We start from the raw sequence: 25967 nt of genomic DNA on the forward strand, positions 1-25967 counted from the left end.
CAGCACATCATTACAGTTCCAACCCAGGGTCCAAAAGCCTGCCTAATGGTAATCACTTTCAGAGCTCATCCCTTTTAGAGCTCATATTCCACTATGCTCCAAGTCAAAATGAGGTGTGAAAAAACAAAACAAAACAAAACAAAATAAAATGAGGTGTTGCCTCCCTCTAAGGCTGGGACACAATAATTGAATTTGAGAATTAAAAGAGGTGTTAGAAGAAGGTTTTCTTACCCAAACTATTCTGAAAAACAGAAAAAAAGAAAAGTGTCCCTTTAGAGGCCCCAGGTGTGTGAGAGAGAAGAAACAGAATGGAGAGAATATAAAAAATAAGGCAGGCTACAACTATCGTTGCTGGGGGGAAGAGAAGAAGAAGAGAGGGAAGTGGGGGGGGGTCCATCTGTGAAAGGTAATTAGGAAATGCTACTGGAGAGATCTTCTCATTAATAAAAAGAAAAGATCATTCTCATTAATAAAAAGAAAAGATCAAAGACTTGAAAATTCGGTTCAGCAAGTGGTACAAATATACTCTCAAAGATATTGGTCTCCTCTTTTATTTCTCTGAAGAAAAAACCAAGTGAAAGCTATTGTGGACAGATCACCTTTCTTGTAATAAACACACTCTATGTTTCATGAAGACCCTAATAACAATCTTGCATTTGGAGGGGACCCTAGAAATAATGGAATCCAACATACCTCTTTTAAAAGATAAAGTTAAGCCCAGGGGCATTCATCACTTATTTGCCTTCGTTTAGCAAAGGAACTTTAATCCAAATTTCCCAATAACCAGACCAGAGCCCTTTCTACTATACTTTGCAACCCTGAAATTAGGAGGGTTGGGATAAGAATTGCACTCTTGCCTAAGGAGAACAAGGAGAGGGGAAACACCGTATGAAAAGTCCATGAAAAGTTAAACATCTGTTCGTCATTCTTAATACATGGCGACAGACTCAATTAATTGAGTCCTCTCTTCCTTACATGCCCTACATAGGAGCTAACAACTTTTGTGCGCTCAATACATATAAAGCCAACAAATGCTCCAAAGTATAACAAGACCTTAAACATGTTTCCTAAGCCCCCAGCACCGATGAATTTGTAGTTTTATAAATATCGTGGTGAACAAGAAATGCTGTCTTGTCATATTCAAGCCAAATAACAGCTGGACTTTAAAAATAAAATTTTGAAGACATTTGCCTTTTATATTTTTAATTTCTGTTTTCCTGGCTTACGGTTTTGTCATTTGATTTTGATGAGTGGTTAATACACACGCACAGCTGCCTCTTTTGGTGACCTTTCCCTTGCTGCTTCCATGTTCAAAGCTATGAAGCAGGTCTACAAGTTGCTTACTAAGTGATATTGGCATTTTTGCAACTGGCAGCAGACATTTTCCTGGAAAGCCAGGCTTACTTTAGTTGCTTCAGAAGCCACACAGGAGAATGGGGTGCAAGGAGAAGAAGGGCATAGCCCCTTAAAGCTGCCATTATGCATTATTCACAATAGCCAAGACACAGAAAACAACCTAAGTATACATCAGCAGATGAATGGATAAAGAGACTGTTTTATATATACATATATATAAATGCATGTGATAAGTGATATTATGTATTACATATATTACATAATATGTTATATAGTTATATATACATATTTTGAATGGGATAAAAATATTATTCATCCATAAAAGGGAAGAAGGAAACCCTGCCATTTGCAACAACATGGATGACCTTGAAGGCATTACGCTAAGTGAAGTCAGACAGAGAAAGACAAATACTATATGATCTCACACATATGTGGAATCTAAAAAGCCTGAAGTCATAGAAACAGAGAGTACAATGGTGGTTTCCAGGGACTAGACGGTGGGGGAAATGGGGAGATGTTGGTCAAAGAGTACAAACTTCCAGTTATAAAGATGAATAAGCTCTGGGGATCTAATATACAGCAGGGTGACTATAGTTAAAAATATTGTCTTGTATACTTGAAAGTTGTTAACAGAGTAGTTTTTAAATTTTCTCATCAAAAAAAGGTAATCTGTGAGGTGCAGAGGTGTTAACTAACCTTACTGTGGTAATCATTTCCCAATATATACGTGTATCAAATCATCACATTGTACACCTCAAATCTGCACCAATGTTATTTGTCAATTATATGTCAATAAAGCTGGAAAAAGATTTTAACTGGTCCAAAGCCAGAGGAAACATGGAGATGATCATGTGTGGACTAAGAAGGGATGACATCCTGGGTGAGAGCTACAGAACTTCCCTGCCAACGTAGCTTACCTAAGTAGCTTTCGCTCTGAACCTCTGTGAGGAACAAAGAAGTCTTGATCTTCTTAGTACTTTTCTCAGTGATAATTATATCTGTCTTATGTATCTATGTATGCATTACCCTTTTAATCTTCTGTCTTTCTTCACTAGACTTTAAGTTCCAAGAGGTCAGGAACATATTTGTTTTGCTTCCTTTGTTTTATCCAGTGTCTAGTTCAGGGACCGGCACACAGAACAGGCACTCAAGAAATGTTTGTCTGTTTGTTTGTTTGCTTTTTAGACCAAGACTGACTGAAGGAGTGAATAAATTTTTTAGGTATTCTTTCACTTCATTTCCTTCTTACTCTTCCTCTTAAGGGAACTATGGAGGAGCAAAGTGGAGAAAGTATGTGTACCTGTTATCTACTCTGACTTTAATATGAACTGCAACTCCAGCAGGCTTTGCAATCAGCTTACACTTGAACAGATGCCAGGAAATATCCTGAAGTCAGCAGAAGGCTGCTGCGCATCCCAGCAGTCCTCACAAAGGCACTGCACTTCTGTTGGTTTTAGAGCAGGTAACTTGACTCCATTCATGAACTCACAGTCCCCCAAAAGCGCACGAGGGCTCAATGGCAACTCTGGGCAAGCTTCTGAAGGGAGGTTTTCACACGCTCCTTAAGCTCCTGGGCCACTACAGCCCTTCTACTATTACAGTCATCAGGCATTGCTGCTATGTGTGACAGAGTAACACGAGAGCTGGTGCATGGCATGACTTGCTATATTTAGGGGAGAGGAAATGGGCCACACTGAGGAAGGTCACAAGGTGTTTGTTCAGAAAAATGAAGGCACCACTTCTGCACCTGTATATACAGGGGGTGCAGGATAGCACAGTACTTAATGGCTTGGGTTCTGGAGCCAGGCTGCCTGGGATCAGCTCTACCCTTACTAGCTATGTGACCTGTGGCAAGTTACTTAACTATTCTCAGCCTTAATTTTCTCATCCATAAAATGGAAAAAAAAAAAACCTTCTTTACAGAGTTGTATATGATTTAAATGAGAAAACATGTGTTAAAAGCTTAGCGTATTCTCTGGCATATAAATGCTTGATAAATGTTTGCTTAAAAAAAGCAAAGTAACTAGGAAATTGGTTTGAATCCAGACAATCTGGATACTGAATGGAAGTTCCACAGATTTTTCTATACTGTATGTTTCTCTACAGTTAAGCTTTTCATTTTTTCTTTTCATAATAGTTAATAACTCTGACCATGATTTTTAACTTACCAAGCACATGATATCATCAACTAGATTATTAGCATTACTAAGAGGCAAATGACTTTATACCTATTGTACAGTTAAGAAGTAAGTGAAGAAAGCTGAATGACAGATTAAGAAAACTCTGTTAGAACAAGGATAAGGCAGTGGAACTCTGTAACTCCTAGTCTATGGAAAAATGAACAGACTGGATACTCCAAAGTGATGTAGAGTATTATTTCACTGTGTCTGGTCAAAGATTTAGGTACTCTGTAGTACCATCTTCCAACAAAATTGAGATGTGCCGCACCTGAATAACTAGTTCCCTAGACCACAGAACCTCAATCCTCACCAGGGGGGAAATCACGTACTTCTAAGTGCCTATAAAAATGTCAGTGTCACTGTGCTCTCAATACACATTCTGCATGGAAGACAGTGAGTATATTTCTGGTTTTGAGTCCTCTTTATTCCTCCTTTCCTGCCCCTCCCCCTCTTCCTTTTCCTCTTCCCTTCCCTTCCCTTCCTTCCCCACTTCCCTCACACATGCACATACCAATCAGAGTTTATTTTAACACCTTGTCCCCAGGACTATCATTAAACATTAGTCTCTCCCACTGGCATGAAAAACCTGCCTTCTGAAAACTCTCTGAAGTACTTCCTAATGTCTGATACTACCCATTTCTTAGCGCTCATGCCAGGGATTTCTGAACTGCCTCGGATGGCCCCAAGCTACCACTAGAAGCCATGCTCAGTTCAGATGCTGCTATGAAATGTCTTCATGTGTTTTCAAGGGATTAGGGTCCTGGAAGGAATCCTGCCAGTAAAAGGGATAATAAGTAAGATTTTTCCCCTCAAGCTAAAGGACTTTAGCTGGGACCTGAGATGGATGAAGTATTCTGTTACTCTAAAGAGAACAAATTAATCTTCCCTGACTGGTGGGAGGGATTCTGACACAGGAACGGCTAACGGGAAGACCAGTCCCTACTCTGGGATGACACAGTAAATAACCAGGCAACGCTACTACTAAGGTGCTGACTTAACTCATAGACTGTACCCAGCCTCTGGGGAGCAATTTCTGCTGTTTTGCTGCTTGTGTATTTAAAACAAACAAACAGGAAAGGAAGAGGAGCGGACAGGCGTTGATAGTGCTGTGGGTAAACACATGGAGAGTAAAGCTAGTCTTTTCCATCCAGACTTTCAAAAGACTTTATAACGGTTAGTACCCAGACACAGGCTGGGCCTTGCCCAAGCAATTATTAATTTTATGCTAGATCTGCTTCAAACTATAATTTAGTTTCCAAAATGGTTTGATTGCACCTGGGAATCACTTGATTTGGGGGTAAAAAATCTTCCTTTGTATGCTTGTCCTTTTTTTTTTTTTAATAAGAATGTCATGAGGTGGATGAAACACAGAATTCTGTTGTTCATTGAAATGTAGAGGGTTCTTTTATTTTAAAACTTTAAAATGGCACCTTGAAGTATTTGGATTGCTATGTGTTCAGTAACATACAATCTAGCTGAATTTCAAAGTCCTCGACTATAACATATAATGAAGCCTAACATTTCTTCTGATTTGCCAAGAAAATTGATCTGGTGACTCCCAAGAAAGACCATGAAGATCCTACCTCTACCTCAGGCACACCTCTAGAAACACACAGAGCAGCACAACAGAAAAGCCACTCACCCTCTGCATCTTCTGGCCGAGTAAGATCGATGACACCTGGGCCCAGCTTTCCATCTTCACTTGACTTTCCTGTTAACTGGGGCCCCAAATTTTCAAAGCGTGTTCTTTCCTAGAGGAAAGAATAATCAGAGACTTATACTAGCTTCCAAAGCAGCCACTTTTTCCTTCCAGTTTCTATCTTTCTTAATGGACAAAACTTGGATTTACAAACATCATTTCTGACCAACTTGAGCTCAGAAAACTTTTCAGGAAGATTCCACTAAAGCCTGTTTATGGCACTGACAGTGTTGACAGCACCTAAACCATAGTACCTATAAGGAAAGGAAATCTGTGGCAGGTAACCTGCCAAGGCTGTACTGCACATCTCTCTGTTGGATTCGCTCCAGTATTCTAAAAGGAATGCAAATGAAAGGTGTGAGCCAAAACTGCAAAATTTGAAAGAGCAGTTTCCATTAAAATACACTGTTATTCAATGGGAGAGGAATTTTCCTTTGTAGAGATCATAGTTTGCATTGGTACTCCTGGAAAAATACGAATCAGAATTTTAGGCAAGAAGATTTCAAAAACAAATATTTCAAAGCAGGCAGACTAGATGATGGCTTTGATACTACTTTTTTTTTTTTTTTTTTTTTTTTTTTTTTTTTGCAGTAAGCGGGCCTCTCACTGTTGTGGCCTCTTCTGTTGCGGAGCACAGACTCCGGACGCGCCAGCTCAGCGGCCATGACTCACGGGCCCAGCCACTCCGCGGCATGTGGGATCTTCCCGGACTGGGGCACGAACCCGTGTCCCCTGCATCGGCAGGCGGACTCTCAACCACTGCGCCACCAGGGAAGCCCTGATACTACTATTTTGTTGAGGAGTTCGAACTGTAACTTCCTGGTAAGTGAAAAGGAGAACATTACTCCTGGCCAGGCCTTGAGTCAGGAAAGTTAAACACTCTTGCCATTATAGTAGGGAAACACCAAGATGTTTTCATTGTTAACCTGCTCTTCTAGGATCAGGAGTCTGAAACATCACAGTGAACTCTCCTCCTGTAGCTCTCTGGATCAGTAGCAGAGGGCTCATTGATCATAATTAACATGGTGTTCCTGTCTGCAGAAACACAGCACGTGTCCCCTTCTCTCCTCCTTGCTACTCTCCAGACTCAAACTTGGCTTTGTGTTGTGCTTATGAATGAATGAAACCTTGTTGTTCATTACTATGAAACAATATTAAATGTCATGTCAGCTTGAATTTACAGACATGAAATAGCAGCTTCCAGCTCTGGGAATGGTTTCTGCATGTTATACTTAATGCATTATGCAGCAGTAGAGCGCTGATTGCTCTTCAGTCTATTGTTCAATGACCTAGTTCTGTACTAGGCATGTTCGGCATCAGACGGAAACACTCTTAGTGTTCTCTTCTGTAAGATGTTTAGAAACTTGGAAATATTCTTAAAGAGCAAACATACAATTACTTGATAGAGGCTGTGTCTCATTTGTACAGTCTCACTACGTTTGTATTTTCTAATATGATTATTTTTGAATATCATTATATTTCTATAATTAATTCCCATCAGTCAAATTGTGCAGGAAGTCTTCCAGTTCCCCTTCATCATGGAATATGTTGAAATCTGTGTTGGAAGAAGACACAGTATAAACCTTGCTTTAATCTAGCAACATTTCTATGAAAGACTGCAACAAAATTATAATCATGAATTTCCCCAACTGGGTAATACTAACTAGTTACAATAGCGGTATGCGGGGAAACCTCTGAAACACCACACTTATAAAAAACAGAGTGAAAATAAAAAGCAAATTAGGTATGGTTCCCCAATATCTTCTTATGTGACACTGCCGCTGCACAAGAACAAATTAACCCACATGCAGGCCACAACAAAGAGCGACCACAAGCCAGACGAGAGTTTCACACATTGTAGGGGGAGGACAGCTGTTTTTAATCAGCCAATTTCTATTTTTGAGTAGCACTTTTGGTTGTCATGATGTAAAGAAAAAGAATTAAAGTGAAAATAAGCAGTACCAGGGAAAGCAAAATATTCAACCTTTGTTTTATCACATTGTTTCGCATTTCAAATATTTGCATGTGAATGCTTTCCCCATGTTAAATGCAGAAGGAGTTTTGATGTGACACCTGCAATCTTCTTGGAAGAACAACCTTTATCTGTATTTTCATGGGGGGAAAAACAACTTTCTCTGAAAATCAACAGACTGTGCTACCTATCAATATGCATATTTCAAGTATCTTTCTAGTCATTCATTCTCTTTGATTTTACCGGAAAATATTCTCAGTAAAAAAAAATAAATAAAGTTCCAGAAAGAATATCAATATTTTGACAAGGAAGGAGAAGAGGGAAAATTACATGCCATGGTTTGTAAAATCCTAAGACAACAAAGCTTACATGATGATAATATCTTTTCTTTTATAAAAAGTGAAGTGCACTCACAATTCAGTAGTATCAGCTTGTTTTTAATCATAACAAAAAACATTCAGAACATTCAACAACACATTCACAGTGTCTTTGAAGCCATACATTTTTCTGACTTCATTGAAAAAAAAATTATTCTGCAGAGATACTTTCCTTATAAAATATCAATATTTTGACAGAGTAGAAGTCGAGGAAGAATATCCCATGAAACACTTGTTAAATAGGCAGAAAATAAATCAATGATAAAAATTGTTTTGGGCAGTGGGCTGCATTTTATATTTGGTAATATTAAGCACTTGCGTTTGAGATTAAAGAAGGACCCTGCAAAGCCATGCCCTTTCATATAAATTTCTACCTAGTCTCCCAGAAGATTTCCTTCTTTTCTTCAAAGAATAGCTCAGAATATTTATTTGCCAGCCACATAACCATAAGATAAGAGGGTCTGATGTCTACAAGTTAGCTCTGGGCAGCTGAGCTAAGCAAAGATTTTACCAGTGAGGTTGAACATGAGCCTAGTAAATACAGAATGTGGACAGAGGCACAGAGAGAATTTCAAAGATACTTTAGTTCCAAGAGGCCCTCAGCTTCTGGCCATTAAGTGCCAATGGGTATGCCCCGATATGGAAAACATAGACAGTGGGTGGCAAGCTCTTAACTACAAGTTTTCCATGCACTTGAACTAGCTCTCGCAAATTACATAGCTTGCAAGTAGATACTTTGAAGATATAAACAAAACACCTCAATGCTAATCTTAATCTCAACCCCTCCAGGCAGGAAAACTTCCCAGTCTTCATGATGACAGTGAAATGTGCGTTTTACATGCAGTGATGTGATCAGACACTTACTTATGCACTGTCAGTCACAAACATGCAGGCAACATAAAAGTTATTGAAAAAAATTAAAGTCAGCTCTGCCGTGTTGTAGGACTGTTGGCTCTCTAAGTGCTTTGAAATTATGATGTATGAGGTAGATGTTGCATATTAAATAAATATATTTAAATGATAAAGCCCCCTTTAGTGAGAGCTGATGAATGTTAAATGTTACAAGCCACAAGACGGTAGCATTCATCATCTTCACATATTATCAGAGTCAATGACGGGGCAGCCTCACTGATGACAGATAGACTGCTGCATTATTATCCCTTATTTCCAGTGTCACTGAACAAACCATTCAACTCCTCAGGCATTATTTTTAACTTTGCATTAAATTAGCAACTTTTCCCTCCCTACCATGGCATGATTGATCATTTCTGTCTTTGCATCGGTGGAGAGAGAGAATGAATTTGGGATAACTGAAAAAACACAGGTTTATTTTCATCTAGTAAAAAAAATCAACTCCCTCTTACTGGCAACAAATGTAAAATTGTGATATGGGGAAAGAACAGCAATGAAACAGTAAGCACATAATAATGGTTTTTCTTTGCACTTAGATAAAAGCTGAATTTTTGATGTGCACAGTATATTTTAATAAAATTTTATATACTATGTTTTATACACTTACTGGCTATTCCATAATAATGTGTGTGCTAACAGTAAAATTGCTCTTAAATTTGTGTGTTATTTATATATTCCCACGTAACAATGCTTTTTGTTGTAAAAAAATATTCTGTTTATTAATGTAATTTTACAACCACTGCATCCAAGATCCGTGGTAAATTAATGACACTTTTATTATTTTATAGTGTCATTAAATTTTTACTGATCACTCCATCAAACAGAGGCAGTAAAGGCCATAATGTAAACAGGGACACTTAGAGCAGGCAGCAGGAAGACATTCCATATAGTCTGAAGAAAACTGCTAGCAATAAATGATATTTATACCATCTTTAAGCATGTGAGAATACTTGGATAAGTTTGGCAAAACTGTTTCAGTAGTAGAGTGGATTGTGTACTTAAATAACAGTTTGCTTGCCAGTGAGACAAGCCTTTTTCAAACTATATGTGAGATGACTGATTACAGCCATCTCCTGAAAAACAACACGTGAAAGGTAACGATGCACTGGGCACCCTCCCTCTGGATTTCCAAGACTGACCAACATATACCACACCTCAAATGATTTCAACATGGTCCTCTTTTCCACAAACTGAAGTGGAAAATTGTACATGCTGGGAGAGGCTTTTTGTTTGTTGCCTTACAAACAAATATATTTCATTTGACAGGCAGACATGGCTGGACAATGATGTGATGCATTTTATTCCAGTGGTCTGAATGAGAGGTACTTTACCAATCTGTATTCAAAGGTCTTTTCCAAAGAACGTCTGAATATGAGGTCATCCATAGCAACCTCAGAACACACACCTAAGAGGCCATTACTTATATTCCAGTTAGAATGGGTAAAAAAAATCTCATGTTACTTTCACATGTAAGTTCCATTTTAATTAGTATACTCTACACTAGCTCTCAAATATTCTGTTCATAGAATATTAGTATATATGTTTTATATAAATATTTTATAATATTTTCTACAAATACATACATATTATATATATCATACTTCTATTTGCTATACAGAAGATAGAAAATAGAAAATTCTATGCTCATTTAATCACAAATTTAGAACCACCTATCTCCTACATGGGGATTTTGGTATGAATATTTTTTGAGTAAATAAGAATTTTGCTGTTATGTACTTATTTAAGTACTAAAGAACTTTTAAAACCATTCAAATTTGTAATAATAAGGAATTTTGCAGGGAAAATTAATACTACAGTGCTACCAATCATGTTTCTGTGTATTCCTGAAGCAGTTTTCTAAGAGAAATAACAAATATATGCATTATGAATAGAAATTCTCTAAGGCCACCACAATATTCTGAGATACTACCTACCCTTAAAGTTTCCGCTATGTCTGAGTTGTTGAATACTACCCAAAAGAAGGTTTGCCCTGTCATCCCGGCTCCAAGCTTTAGTGTCTTTCCAATCCTGGAAAACTCTTTCTCAAAAGTAAAGACTTCCCTGCAAAAGCAGCTTTCGCCTTACACAACTCCCCTTCCCATCCTCTGTTTACATCAATACCAACTGGTCGGTACTATTTGTCTCAGTGCTTTCCTTGCCCCTCTGTGCCCACTTGATCTTCCAGGCTTGCTGATTTTTCTTCTGCAGAGCCTCTTGCACTGGTCCTTCCCCTCCATGCCCTCCCTCATCACCGACCCCAGCGCAGGCCCTCACACCTGCACTCCTACATTACTGCCGCACCTCTTCTCTGGTCTGTCTGAAACTTGACACTGATCCCCCCCCATTTGCTCTCACTCCTCACAGGGTTCCACTTCATAGCTCTGATTTAAAACCTTCCATGGTTTCCTATTTTCTATTGCATTTTATCCAAACTCCTCTACTTGGAGGAGTTTCAAGGTCCTTCATACACTATTCCCCACATGTCTTTTGAAACTCAATTTCCTACAACTCTTCCATCATACATCCTCTGCTCAGGTATAATAATACCATGATAAGGCCTGCTTCCTCTTCCCCATGCCCACTAGAATGATGCTTCCTTCTCTCTTCTTCCTTGCCAAGTTCTATTCATATTGAAAAGTCCAAGTTGTCCATTACCTCTATAACCTCTCTGATCTACTTTCTGATATGCAAAAATTCCTAACTTTCCTTATATAATTAGTCCCTAGTTACATACTATTATTAAAGAATTGAGCTTTGCTTCATGTGCACCTCCAACTCTCCCCTAACAACATCAAAAGATTTTTCAAGCCAGGGATTGTGTCTTGCACCTTTTCTATATATCTTATGCAGCATTTACTGTTAGTGTCCATAAATACTTTCAGGTTTTTACAAGCCCACATAATTGATTAATCCACATAAATCAAAACACCCTGTACAAGTGTGTCCAAAAGGAACAAGAACTACCAATTTTATAATATTTCAAGTTTGTGAAAAATATTTTAGACTCAACACTTCACACTGTATCGATGATGTCTCTTTGGGCAATAATCATCAAAACAAGGAGATCTGGAAAAATACCATAAATATTTTGCACAAGAGGGAAGTGAGGGCTTCCCTGGTGGCGCAGTGGTTGAGAGTCCGCCTGCCGATGCAGGGGACATGGGTTCATGCCCCGGTCCGGGAAGATCCCACATGCTGCGGAGCAGCTGGGCCCATGAGCCATGGCCGCTGAGCCTGCGCGTCCGGAGCCTGTGCTCCACAACGGGAGAGGCCACAACAGTGAGAGGCCCGCGTACCGCAAAAAAAAAAAAAAACGAGGGAAGTGAGCCATTTTAGAAGAACACAATAGAATAATACAATTTAATTATGTAACAATATGAAAAAGAGGTTTTTGAGTCTGACTTGGAATTTCTGCAGCTTAACACCTGCATCTTTGCAAAGTCTTTGCAAAACCCAGGCAAAAGAGGACAATATCCACCACAAATGCTTGGCTTAAAAAGCAGTACACATTTAAAAATAAAAAGTTTTTTGTTTGTCTGTTTGTTTATTTTTAAACAGGACAATGCTAAGTATAATGTTGAGAGAGAGTCTATACCTTACTCTGAAAGACTTGCTCTAATTCCTGGCTCTGGACATATCTTGCCATGATGTGATTCTCAAGAAATACTACTTAAGCACACGTTATTTACTTTCTATTGACTTAACAAGCTATCACTTTATTAGCCTTTATTTTACATCCTTTATTATAAATTTAGTAATTTAATGAAGGATCGAAAATGTAAGCTTTACACCGGAAAGTAACCACAAGTACTTTTAAAAAGGTGATTCTTTTTATGGAAGGAGTTACTTTGGAGGCACTGGGATTTACTTTAACAATGATATTTTGATGGTCCCAGAGTCAGTCATCACGATAAAAAAGACTATGGCTGTGAGAAATGAGGTAATGAACCTCATTGTTAAATACCATTTTGTCAGCTAAAGCTATTAATTTGTCTACCTTTTAATATGCTCTTAACACCAAAACTGTGCTAGGACTCGAATCATTTAAGTCCTAAGTTTTCCAACTGTGTTTGCTTCTGTAGCACAAATACATGTATTGGAGTAGAAGTAGGAAAGGGTGTCATTTACTGATCATATACTATGTGCAAGGCTCTTTCCAATGAGTATTTCCCTTTAATTTTCACACCAATACTACAAGGATAAATATTACTATTGCTGTCAGTTTTACAAGAGAATAGGTGAGGCTCAAAAAGGATTTTTTATATTTTAAGTCACTTAACCAAAATTTAGATAGATGCTTTGGCTGAGGTGAATTTAGAATAATAACTCTACAACTTAATTACTATGTGATCTCTCTGAGACTGTTTCCTCATTTGTAAAATGGAATAGAAAATGCTCATGCGGCAGGGTTGTGATGATTAAATAAGAGATTATATGTGTGAGTGCTTTGCAAAAATAAAGCAGCTCATAAAATATCCACTTCTGTTAAAGATATTATTTAGCACTTGCTAAATATTTCAAAGCTAAACACTAATGAAGATGGTGTCCTGATCCATTCACCTGTGTCAACAACACAACTATATAACCAAATATGCTTTCCTTTTTGTCTTGGCTTCAAAGCATCTTAGAACTAAATTTAAATCTTAGCCTTAGTAATTATGTAGTACCTGGATCTTGTTTTCCTCTACTTATAAGCCTTCAAATGCTCCCCATCATCCACATGAGGAGAACCAAACTTCTCTGTGCAGCTTGTATAACCTTATAGGATCTTGCTCCTTCTCTCCTCATCAGCTTTACATCTTGCTCATTCTGGTTTATTATCTCTATTCCAAGAAGATAGAATTTCTTGGAGTTTTCTGAACAAGCTATGATATTTTATGCCCTTCTATATTTGCATACACCATTCCCTCTTCTAGAATGTGCTTCCTTTACTGATGACATTATAATTTGTCCGTTCTAGGCCTAATTAAAGCATTTCTTCTGGACAAAATCCTTTGTTGACTGCCCTCCACCAGCTCCCCTGTTTTGTTCCATTACCACACCATGTTTATAGAAAAATGCATTAAAATTATTGGTTTATGTATCTATTTACATGTCTCCCCAACTTACTCTCTAAGGTATGGTGTCCATGTCTTAACAACTGTATCGTCAGTGCTTCTCATGATGTTGGCACATACTAGGTACTTTGGTTGCTAAATCCCTATAATGTGGTTAACATTATTTCCTTCTCTTTTTTCATTTTAATTTTACTTTAAAATTAAATTAATTTTCAGATCTTTTTTGAAAACACTGAGATACAGATGATTAAAAGGTAGATAAATACAAAGGAAGATATGTAGATTGGTTGAACAATAGAGTAATTTCTTGGTCAGGGTTGGCTTAGTGCTGAAATATAGGAAGTCTGCCTAGCTATCACTATTCAAAAGGGCTCTGCAAAAATACGTCCTAAAATGTCAACCACAACCATTTCCAAATATCCTTCTTACACACTCTTACATTGCTGAGGATTCCATCATTAGCAATTTATTCTTGGAATTAATTCATAATGTCAATACTTTATGAGAATACAATAGAATAAACTGTTAAACAAAATCATATTAATTTCAGTTTAATTCCTCTAGGGAAACAAGAATAGCTCTAGGGAAGATAATCCAGATGAAACTACACGAACAGAGACATAAAGAATTTGATCAAGGGGGTTCTTTAGGTACTGTAATCCAAAAGAAAATAATTTCACAAGAGTCTGGGAATAACCAAGCTAAGCAAAGATAGCTGTTAAGCACCGAACTGTGTCCTCTTAAAATTCATGTGTTGAAGCCCTAACCCCTCATACCTCAGAATGTGATTGTGTTTGAAGGTAGGGTCTTTAAAGAGGTAGTTAAATTTAAATGAGGTTGTTGTAGCTTTGTAGTATAGTCTGAAGTCAGGGAGCCTGATTCCTCCAGCTCCGTTCTTCTTTCTCAAGATTTCTTTCACTATTCAGGGTCTTTTGTGTTTCCACACAAAATGTAAAAATTTTTGTTCTAATTCTGTGAAAAAATGCCCTCGGTAATTTGATAGGGATTGCACTGAATCTGTAGATTGCTTTGGGTAGTATAGTCATTTTCACACTATTGATTCTTCCAATCCAAGAACATGGTATATCTCTCCATCTGTTTGTATCATCTTTGATTTCTTTCATCAGTATCTTATAGTTTTCTGAGTACAGGTCTTTTGCCTCCTTATGTAGGTTTATTCCTAGGTATTTTATTCTTTTTGATGTGATGGTAAATGGGATTGTTTCCTTAATCTCTCTGACCTTTCATTGTTAGTGTATAGGAATGCAAGAGATTTCTGTGTATTAATTTTGTATCCTGCAACTTTACCAAATTCATTGATGAACTCTAGTAGTTTTCTGGTAGCATCTTTAGGATTTTCTATGTATAGCAACCTAAATGTCCATCAACAGAGGAATGGATAAAGAAGATGTGGTACATATATACAATGGAATATTATTCAGCAATAAAAAGGAATGAAACAGTGCCATTTGCAGAGATGTGGGTGGACCTAGAGATTGTCATACAGAGTGAAGTAAGTCAGAAAGAGAAAAACAAACATTGCATAATATCGCTTATATGTGGAACCTAGAAAAATGGTACAGATGAACTTATTTGCAAAGCAGAAATAGAGTCACAGATATAGAGAACAAACTTATGGTTACCAAGGGGGGAAGGGGGGATTGGGATGAATGGGGAGATTGGGATTGACATATATACACTACTATGTATAAAATAGATAACTAATGAGAACCTACTGTATAGAACAGGGAACTCTACTCAATGCTCTGTGGTGACCTAAATGGGAAGGAAATCTAAAAAAGAGTGGATATATGTACGTATAACTGATTCACTTTGCTGTACAGCAGAAACTAACACAACATTGTAAAGCAACTATAAGCCAATAAAAATTTTAAAAATAAACTGTCAATAGAGCTAAGGCTGAAAAACTTTGGATTAGGATAGCTTTTTTTTTTTTTAACTCATCCCATAGGTATATATTGGTGATCTTTCCATTATAACCCTCACAGTGGTACTTTTGAAAGTGACCTTTAAAAATTGTCTACAATATAGTTCAACATTTTCAATTCTGAGTTCAAACCCACAGGAAAAATGAATAAACCTGTATTAAACAAAAATAAAAGAAAATGAGGCCATCAGGGTGGGCCCTAATCCAATCTGACTAGTGTCTTTATAAAAGGTGTAGATTAGGACATAGAGAGAGACATCAGAGTTGTGTGCTCACAGAGGGAAGACCATGTGAGGACACAGTGAGAAGGTGACCATCTGCAAGCAAAGGAGAGAGACCTCAGGAGCAACACCTTGATCTTGGACTCTTAAACTCCAGGATTGTGAGAAAAAAATATCTGTGGTTTAAGCCACACTGTCTGTGGTATTTTGTTATGGCAGCCCTAGCAAACTAATACAGTGGCAACTTCTGCTTCTTGTGTTATAAAAGGCTCTTGTCACTGGCCAAAAAATATCAAGTAATAAGGAAACAAATTTTAGACATGAGGTCCTACTAGCCTCAGAAACAATACTCTAGAAGCGTTTGCCATTAGTATCTAATAGTGATTCTATCTATTAATAACTATAGCTAGCTAGCTAGCTAGCTAGGATTCTTCAAAAGAGGAAGTTCTCCCTTAAAGGGAGGAAAGACTTGTAAGGGCTAGGCAAAAGTTTTCAAAATTCCAGAAACTCATACTTGAGGCAAGACATAGAATCAATAAAGACTGACACAGCTGTTCAGATCACCTCTCAGGAGGCTGATACATGCCACTGGACCACAAGTTCCTTGGGGGAGGGAAAGTGGCTCTTGATCCTCTCTACCTCCAGCTAGGACTGTATCCTATAAGCACAGAAGAAGCATGCAGCACATGCCTCCTGAAATGGACTAGCGTCTGCAGAACTTCTTGTGGATATGTTTTATGGAGCTTTCAAAAACATTCACAAATGATGTATGACAAGTTCCCCTCAGGATTTGAAGAGTACACCAAGCTAAGCAAGTTCTCTCTCCACACCCCTGGCAAGGACAGTATCCTGTATATCTCCTGTAACATACACTTAGACTCTTGTCACTGATCATCAGACGATAAATGATAAAGTAGCATTAACTCTTAAGATATGAGACCCTTTTAGGCTTGGGAGCCACTGAGTTAAATTAGTTTCATCAGGATTATAGTGCAAATGCTTTCTGTCTCATTCATATGGTTCTAATACAGTTTTAACCAATTGCAAGGTTATTTATAAGTTTGCAACTCCCAAGTAGAGTTATAAAGTGTTCAGATTTAAGCAAATCCAGTTGTGTGGCAGCCCAACTCCTACTTATATGTGGTTTCCAACTTTTTATTCCTATACAGAGGCATGATACATATTTGTTCCTGAATATTCTCTGATTAACTATTTGTTTCAGTAACAAGGTCACAAAAAGCTCCATTGTAAAATTATACAAACTCCTATTAAAACTGAATACATGACTTAAAAACTGGAGAATTTTATCTCCACTTAAACCACCAGCAAGACTTTATTATTCTAACATTTATCACATGAGCAAAGAGTATCACAATAAAATTAATGACCAGCTAAGCAAATGTCTTTGTCCAAAAAATTCTTGGGAATTCTGTTTGTTCAAATCTAGGTACTTGATTTCAGATACCTACTTAATTTACAATCTATACTTTTAATATTGTTTGTGGAGACACAAGTGCAGTTTATTCAAGTTATTCAAAGCTATCTAAACCAAGAATGAATATTTTCTTCAAAAATATACCTTCTATTTCAATTTTAGCTTGCAAACTGATAAATTTGAAGAGTTTTTCCTCAGAAACATAAACACAAAAAATGGAAAAAATGTAAGGTATTACCACCATGTATTTGTTTTAACTTGTGAGATATATAAATATATCACATCCTAAGAGATTTTCCTATAATTAAATACGTGTTCTACGAAAATAACACATATCTTAAGAAGAAAAATAGGGGGCATGAGAAGGCTTTAGTGCTGGAAGGAAACGTAAAGGCCTCTTCACTCAGAGAGTACAGACCAAGGAGGTTAGGATGCCTAGCCCAAATCCCTCAGCTGACTGGTAACAGATCCAGGACACACCACTTAGCCTCACAGCACTTAGCCTGCAGACTCCCAGTCTCCTGCTCCTTCCACTGAACTATTCTGCATCACATGTGCTCTTTACAAACAATGCTAGTTCCTGATTACTCCACCTGTAAAATGAGGGAGCTGAACCAACTTATCTCTATGATTTCTTCCAGCTCTGAAATCTTACAATTCTACGATACTCAACTTTTTTACTCCTGAGACCCACACTGCAGCACACATTAGTAAAGTCACTTTGCCATGTCATAAAAAATTGTGAGCAATTATTCATATTCTCAACAAAAATCACTCAAAGATAATTCATTTGTCAAACAAGCCTACCAAACCATGCTCACACTTAGCCAGAAAGCATTTATTTGCTACTTCTGAAATTCCATCTCCAACTTAGGCAAAAGTGATAGAAGGAAAGGGACCCAAAGCAAGGGAAAGGCAAAGGAAAGAGGCAAGTAAAATCAAGGGAAAACGTTTTATCTAAATTTGGTGCAAATATGTTCCTAGTTTGATATTCCTTATGGTGGCACTAGCACAGATACATCCATTTTTGTCTGAATGCAAAGTAACGTAAAGATTGCTAGTAAGAAGAGGGCCTCTCTTCAGAAAAAAGTAACTTCTTGATGTCAGGATTTTGCATATTCTATTGTTATCCTCCTCTAGGAAATAGAAAGTACTAATAAAGTCATGTGAAGTCACAAATGACGTTTCAAATAAAGAATAAAACTAAAAATAACCCAAGACTATGTCTGATTATTTGTGAAAGCAGCTTTCTTCATGATTACGTAAAATTAAAATTTAGAAACTATGTTTCATTTCATGAAAATTAAAATATCTTAAAATTGGAATTTTTCAAATGAGTTTAAAAGAAGAAGAAAATATTTAGGACCCTATTCAAAATAGTACTCCAACATGGCAACATTACAAAGGACAAAAGATAGTGTCCAACTGTGGCGATATGTGTTAATTGTATGGTTTTCCAAAGATGTGGGAGAACTGATATCAATTACAGTATAATTACCATTACTTCCAACAGAGTTAACATGTAGTTACCACAAAATAACATACAATTAACTCGTGTCACACTGCACACCAGACTAAATAAGATACAAATTAAAAATTCCCAAATGTAGCCATAATACTCTTCTATCGCTTAAAAAGAAATCAAACAACTTTTCTCTGATAATATCACAGCATTTTTCAGGAATTGGTGTAAATATTTCAAAGAGGAAGAAACCAAGACATGTAAGTTAGAAAGAATCATTTTTAACTATACAAGGAAAAGCTGCATACGGAGAGAGATAGCAGCAAAAATTTAATAACCTAAAGCTGTTGTAAATGAAATTAGAATTTTCCTCATGTTTTTTTCAGTACCTGAAAATTAGAGAGTTATATTTTAAAACCAAGTTCAAGAACACACTTAGTTTTTACTGATACCTAATATTTTTTAGTTATCTATCAAACACAGGACAGGAGCCTGCTTTAGTTAAGCGCTGCTAGAGAGGGACACAGAAATGAGTGAGGCTCAATCTAAGAAGGGAGCGTACACAGATTTCTAGTTACTTGCTATGGGAAGCGGTAATTCAAGTCTCTTATCAGGAGGAGGACTGAAGGGACAAAGAATGCTACAGTTCAGTCTGAAGAAGTAAAATTCCTCCTCAGAAAGTCTAAAGTCAGAAACGAAAACACAGGATGCCTCCACACGCTGCGTTTGAGAAGGGCACGTGTGAGAACACGTACATGCCAAATGCTCATCTAGGTTTAATTAGAAGAGAACTGAAAATGGCAGGGTGCAATGCTGTGAAGTTGATGAGAGGACAAAGGGAAAGTAGTTGTATTTTCAATACAGCTACAGTGTATCTGCTATATCTGTTTCAAACATCTGGGCTTCCAATTATTTATTGAACTCGTGTGTAAGAGTTATTTGGGAATACTGCAAACGGTTATAGAACAGGAACACGCAAACTGCTTTGTAAAATACTTGCAGGATGGAACTCCTGCTAAAGTCTTGAACAAATGAGTGAAAACTGCTAGGAGATTATTATCTTTTATTAAATGTGTGAAAACCATGAAGAGGTTAATATGCTAAGAATAAATTCTGTAAATAGCATGCTATTAATATAACAGACAATATTTTATTAGAAACTTATGTTTTGCAGATTTTTGAAATTTTAGTTAATTTCCTATATCTGACTTTTTTGTATCTAAATGCTTACTTGAGATGAAGTGAGGCCAGACACATTTGTAAAAAACTGCACATCTTGTTTGAAGATTACATAAGCATATGCATAGACCCACAAAGCTTTCAGGGCAGTTTGTCCTCTGTGTAATCAATATTTTCCCTTTTTCTCTGAATGTGGAGCTTGGAAATAGATGTATCACTCTTGCACCCAGTTCCATGTTTTACTCTATTAAATTCATGACCTTTTGTGAGGCTCCGAAGGACAGCAAACTGGTTAGGAAGGATGACAACAGAACAATGATGGATACATCATAATGCCATGTTATTTCCTCTTGTTCCCACATCACTGCTGCATTCCTCTGACTATTGCAGCCTCAAAAATTGTGCTGATCACGGTGTGTGTTAGGTAACACTGCCAACTCCGAGAAGCTAATATCCCAGATAAAGTACATTATGCATGTGATGTAAATGAGGTATGTGCTCGCCACATATCCGCCCTTTGTCATCAGTGAGCTGGCAAACAGGGAGGACGGGGGCAGGGGCTTATTATTCCTTCCACTGTGTCCATAAACAGCAAAAAAAAAAAAAAAGAAAAAGCTGCTCTTCACAGCTGACCTTAATTGCCACAAACTTAAAATATTTTACATTTAAAGTATATTTTGGGTAGCACTTTTCATTTGCTGTTATTATGTTAGAAAGAAAAAAAAGCACTGTCATCTCCACATTCAGAAATTAGACTTTGAAATACAGTGTATTATAGATCATAATAGTGACGGTAAAGACTGCACCAACTTTATTTCTCAAAAACTCAGAAATCGATCTTTGGCTTTTTGTTTCAACAATTAAATATCAAGATAATTATAGCATTGGAGCTGAATTTATGATTTAGTGAATAAATTAGAATTCAGTCTTATAATTCAAGTTTGGGGATTTAATAGTAAGATATTTACTGATTTCCTGGTCTAAAAGCAAGAGCTTCAATATAAGTAGACAGTCTTTCCGGTAGAATGAGGGATGGTGCTTAGACCACAGTTAAATTTTTTTTAAATGAAATGAAAGTGACACCACCTCCCAGGGCTCTCTTACTGAACCATCAATAAACAAGCACACATTTATTCCTAATGCTGCGGTAGCTGCTCTCCCTGTTCCTTTCCATCACCTGCTTAGACAAGGACAAACCTAGAAAATCAACCAGAGCAGGATACAAGGCAGAGAGATTGTTCACTCAATCCCAAAGATTGTCTAATGAGAGTTAACTACAATGGATTTGCACAGTCTCAGGGAAAAAAAAAACAAAACAGTTATTCATAGAACAAATAACTTCCCATGTGAACATTATATTTAGCAGAGTTTTTAAATCTCTGTAGAATTTTAAATGGTACTTTCAGACCAATTAATAATAAGAAAAGAAGATCATGAGTTTAACAAGTATACAAGGTACAAAGTTCTAAGATTATAGCTCTTATTTAAAACTCTACTGCATATTGACACAAAGGAGAGCACAACCTAAAAAATGACTAAATCTTCTTCTAACTGATTAAGTAAAATATATTCACATTTATGATTAAAATTTTAGTTTTCCATACCTGAAGTGACCAAAAGAATAGCAAAAAAAAAAAAAAAAGAAGAAAAAATTGCTGATAGGGCTGGCCAGCCTTCTTGCCTACATCAGGACTCACATATTAAAATTTATAATTTATATAAGGGCTCAAGTTGTGGGTTGTATTCTCTTTTCGGTAATATGATATGAAGAGCCAGATTATTAGATTTCTCAGACAAAACAAACAAGTCTTAACATAAATATTATCTATTTAGGCACTGTTTGGTTTGAAATATTAGTTTTCCCTTGAAGATCAGCTAATATGTTTCCAGCACTCATCCTTTGTACTTTAAGTTGTTTTAAAATTCATTATCCATTGTTTTAAACAAGCATATACTTTTCCTTTTGATAAATCGATTTGACTGCACACTTCATTCTTTAGTATAGTTTCCACATGAAGATAAATAAATATTAAATATTCCCTCAAACATCACCTCTAGATAATTTTTATCTCATTAAGTTACCTTTTAAAATTATATGTTTATAGAAATGATTCTGGAAAACCAGTTTGTACAAAGATAGGTGAAATTCATTGGTTCATGCAGCATCGTGATCTTGCTGTATTGTGCTGGTCAGTAAACTCATCTACACTTAGCTACTTCTTATTTCTCAGCTAATTCTTTCAGAAAAAATAAATGCTTCCTATAAACTCCAGAGATCTTTGGTACAACAGACCTGATTTACTTCAAATAGACTTCATTTCCTTTCTACATCCTCTCCTTCCCACCACCACCCACAAAGATGATAAACAAAAAATTGTTTTATTTATGGAATAACAGTGATGACATGCTACTTATTTATGCTATCAGCCTAAGGCAGCTTTGAGTCTAAGCCATTCCAACAAAACAGGAGGCAGAAGGCAAACAGCTTAAAACTTCCGTTCAAAGTGGAAATCACTGACTCAGTTACCCTGCTCTTCACGCAATAAATATGGCCCATATTCTGCCTTGGTGACCACCAGGGTCTTATAAATTGTAGAGTCTTTTTACACACTTATCGCATTTGTAAGGTATGATCATCCTAATTTTACAGAATATACTGAGGCTCAGTAACATTAGAGACTTTCTGGAGACCACACAGATAATGAGAGTCAGAGGTAGGCCTAAAAGACAGGTGTTCAGATTTAAAACCCAACCTGAATATCTTCTACTCTTTTGAACAGCTTAACTTATGAGATGACCCAGTTTTAGGTACAGGTCATGAAACCAAGATCAGGATCCATGCTGCCTTCTAAAGCCTTGTAAGTCAGTAATTATTTTATAAATTTAACTTTCTGGAGCTATTTAGGTCTAAGACTTTACTGCATTGCCATTTTAATAAATAAAATCAGCATTAGATTCTGAATAAATTTGTACTGGTTATCTCTCAGTCCCCCTAGGCTATGATACCTTCTTCATGTATGGTCAATTCTTAGGCAGAGTCTTAGAGGCCCTATCGTTGAAGATGAACACTCAGGAACTCCTGTTACACCAGAGTAGCCTAGGGAGATACAGGTATTACACACCAGAGCCCTGCCACAGAAGAATGCAGAGATAGCAGCTGCCCTGTAACTATAAGAGCTTGGAGAAAAATCCTCATTGGTCATCAGAGACTGCACCTTAACTGCAGTAGGCCGCAAGACTGCGGTAAGAGTGGAAGATGAGATGTGAAAGAGGGAAGAAGGAAGGGAAGGAGGGAAGGAAAAGGAGGAAGAAGAGGGAGGGAATCAGCAGTGGAGAGAGATGGGGAGACAGGGAAAGAAGGAGGTTAGGGAAAGAGAAAGGAAAGGAAAGAAATACACTCTCATACATATAAGGAGGCAGAGACAGAGAAGTACAGACTGTGGGAAACTGATCAACAACCTCCAAAACAGAAGACAGAAGAGAAGCAGCAATGAGGTAGAGTAACTGGAACAGAAAAAAAAGACTTCAAAATTCTTCTAACTACAGTCTAGTAAGAAGCAACTCTCCTAACGTGTGAATTTCCCCATCTGAGGAAGACCATATACACAGAAGCGTAGACAGACTCAGATGAAAGCAAATTTTTATCCCCATAAAAGTAACTATTTCTCCCAAAGTCTGGTCTCTAGCCACAAGCAAGCAATCAATGAATAATGATTGAGCATTTTAGGCTCAGTGGTAGGGAGACAACGAAGAGTAAGGCATGGACTCTTCCTTCAAGTTACCAATAGTGACCTCACAGTGAGGTATGGTGGGAAGTATAGAATTTATATAGAGAAGAGCTGGTATTTGAACCTGAAGTTACCTTCATGATTCTCAGTGGTTTTGATTTTTGTTTTTTAATCTGCAATGGAGGATGACAATAATCTCTATCTCATAGATGAGAATTTTTTATATAAAAATATTTATCATCTATAAATGCCTATAAGTTAATGATAATTATTTCAAGTTTTAATTTGGGTTTACAATCCTATACCACCCTGAAGTTTCTCCCACTGAGAAGAGAACCACGTAGCATTTGCTGCTATGGTTCTTATGTAACAAACAGGTCAACTTTCTGAAAGCTTATTTATACAGAGAAATATACTCAATTTACCTCAGCCACCACTACCATCATTAGTATTCATCCTCTATCCACCCTGTCTCTCATACGCAGACACACACACACTCACTCACACACACACACACACACACACACACACACACACACTCTGGGCTACATTTCTTAGCCAGGCATTCAAGGCTTCTAGCATCTGCACCCTGCCCCCTCTCTAACCCAGAGCCCGCGCCTCTCCTGAATGAACTGTCCACCAGCCGATGTTCTCCTTATGAGGAGGCCCATGCCCCATCCAGACTCATGCTAGGACCCCATGTGTTGCTCACTCCTCTCTGCACGCTCTGCCCTTCCTGTCCTTTCTTTAGGCGTTTCGAGTCTCTCCTGCTCCACAGAATCTCTCTTCCACCTCAGTCAGTGATTGGCAGGGTCTCTTTGATTTTCATGAGCTTAATTACCCTTGTAGCTCCTTTCACTCATTTGTCACTTTGGATTCCACCTTGTCAGGTTTCCTTTTATGCATCTGTCCTATATCCCAAATCAGATTGTATTTTTCTTTCAAGACAGAAAGGGACTAGTCAATATTTCTCTGAATCCCAAGCATCTACCATAAGCCACACACATCTGATGGTGAGCACTTCGACCTAATGTCCTGTTCTCTCACATGGTTGCAAACAACAATAGGGGAGCCAGAATAACATGTGTCTGCATCGACCTTACTTCAGGTACAGTCTCCTATTTTATCTTTTCCACAGTCTTATATGGTATATTCATCACTTCCACCTTCCAAGGGAGTACACAAAGGCACAGAAAAGTAACAGGCCCCAGATGACCCAGCTAGTTATACACGTGGTTTTGAAGTGAGAAGATCACCAATTAGTCTGTGAAGCTGAGTTTTGGACCTGGATATGACTGATTTCAAAGAGCCCTGTTCCTTCTTCCATTACCAGTGTTCTGCCTAGACCTGGGGAAATCATTTTACAACAATCAAACTAATGGTCTAGAATAAGAAAAATTAAACTTGTTGCCAACCTCCCTTTTATGAATGTTGTTAAAATTGGAGAATTCACCTTCTTAAAGGAATAGAAAGTTCTTGATAAGCTGATGTGATTTTTCATATGAGTTCACTAAAGTAATTCTTTAGAGAAGATGCTTGCTTTCTTGTCCCCATTTTACAGATGGAAAAATTGACATTAATTTTAATATTAGTATTTTAATATCAACATAAACAAAAAGATCCCAAATTTATGGTTTCTCTTTTCATAAAATTTACATTGATCCTCAGCATGGGAAGAAGACAATGGTAGAGTGATCTTCTTCATTGAAAACTACAGGGGACTCTTGCAGCCTAGAGAGTATAGGGAACTAAAGCTACTGGGCACTGCATTGTACAAGACACCCTTCATGTTATTTCAGGACCAATACTGTTGAAGTTATTTCTAAAAAGATATAAAGTGTAAATCAGGGTTGCACCAAAAATAAAGCAAGCATTTCCATCCATAGTGGGAAGACAGCACTTTGGGAAATTCTAATCTTAGTTGCAAATGTCAAAGATGGCAAACTGGATCTGAGCTAAAAGTGAACTTCTGCCAGAGTGCTCCCAATGGCACATTTTGACAACCAGATTTAAGACAATGCTGAGAGGGAAACAGTGATGGAAAGAATGCATAAAGTACATCTATGTGCAGAGTTTTCATATATATTCTCCATACCCAGCCCTATACCTACAAGCTGACAATGAGAATAATCAAGTATATCAATACCTAACTCCATAAAGAAAAAAGACTAGAACACATATGCAGAGACTTACACAAGCAGGCACACAAACACTGATATACAGACATGTACACACCAAGGTCAACAGACACAGAAATACAAACATAGATTCAGAGAAAGACACAGACATAGACACACAGATATACTTGCAGACACACAAACCCAGACAGACAGACACACATTCAGACAGACCCACAAACACAGAGATACTGACAAATACACAGGCACTCAGAGACGCACACAGTCAGACAGACAGACACACAGCAGACAGCTGCTCCTCCC

At 37.4% G+C, this 25967-nt stretch overlaps 1 protein-coding gene across 3 annotated transcripts in view; it reads right to left on the minus strand.

Moving 5' to 3' along the window:
- SOX6 (SRY-box transcription factor 6) overlaps positions 1 to 25967 on the minus strand; it is a 636354-nt gene that overhangs the window by 31771 nt on the left and 578616 nt on the right. For all 3 annotated transcript variants that reach the window (XM_082628665.1, XM_082628667.1, XM_082628666.1), the window contains one exon: positions 5179 to 5287. In XM_082628665.1, the coding sequence (XP_082484791.1) occupies positions 5179 to 5287 (109 nt within the window). The remainder of the gene's footprint in view (positions 1 to 5178; positions 5288 to 25967) is intronic.

Source organism: Mesoplodon mirus (assembly GCF_964341445.2).
Source record: "Mesoplodon mirus genome assembly, chromosome: 7".
Lineage (NCBI taxonomy): Eukaryota > Metazoa > Chordata > Mammalia > Artiodactyla > Ziphiidae > Mesoplodon > Mesoplodon mirus.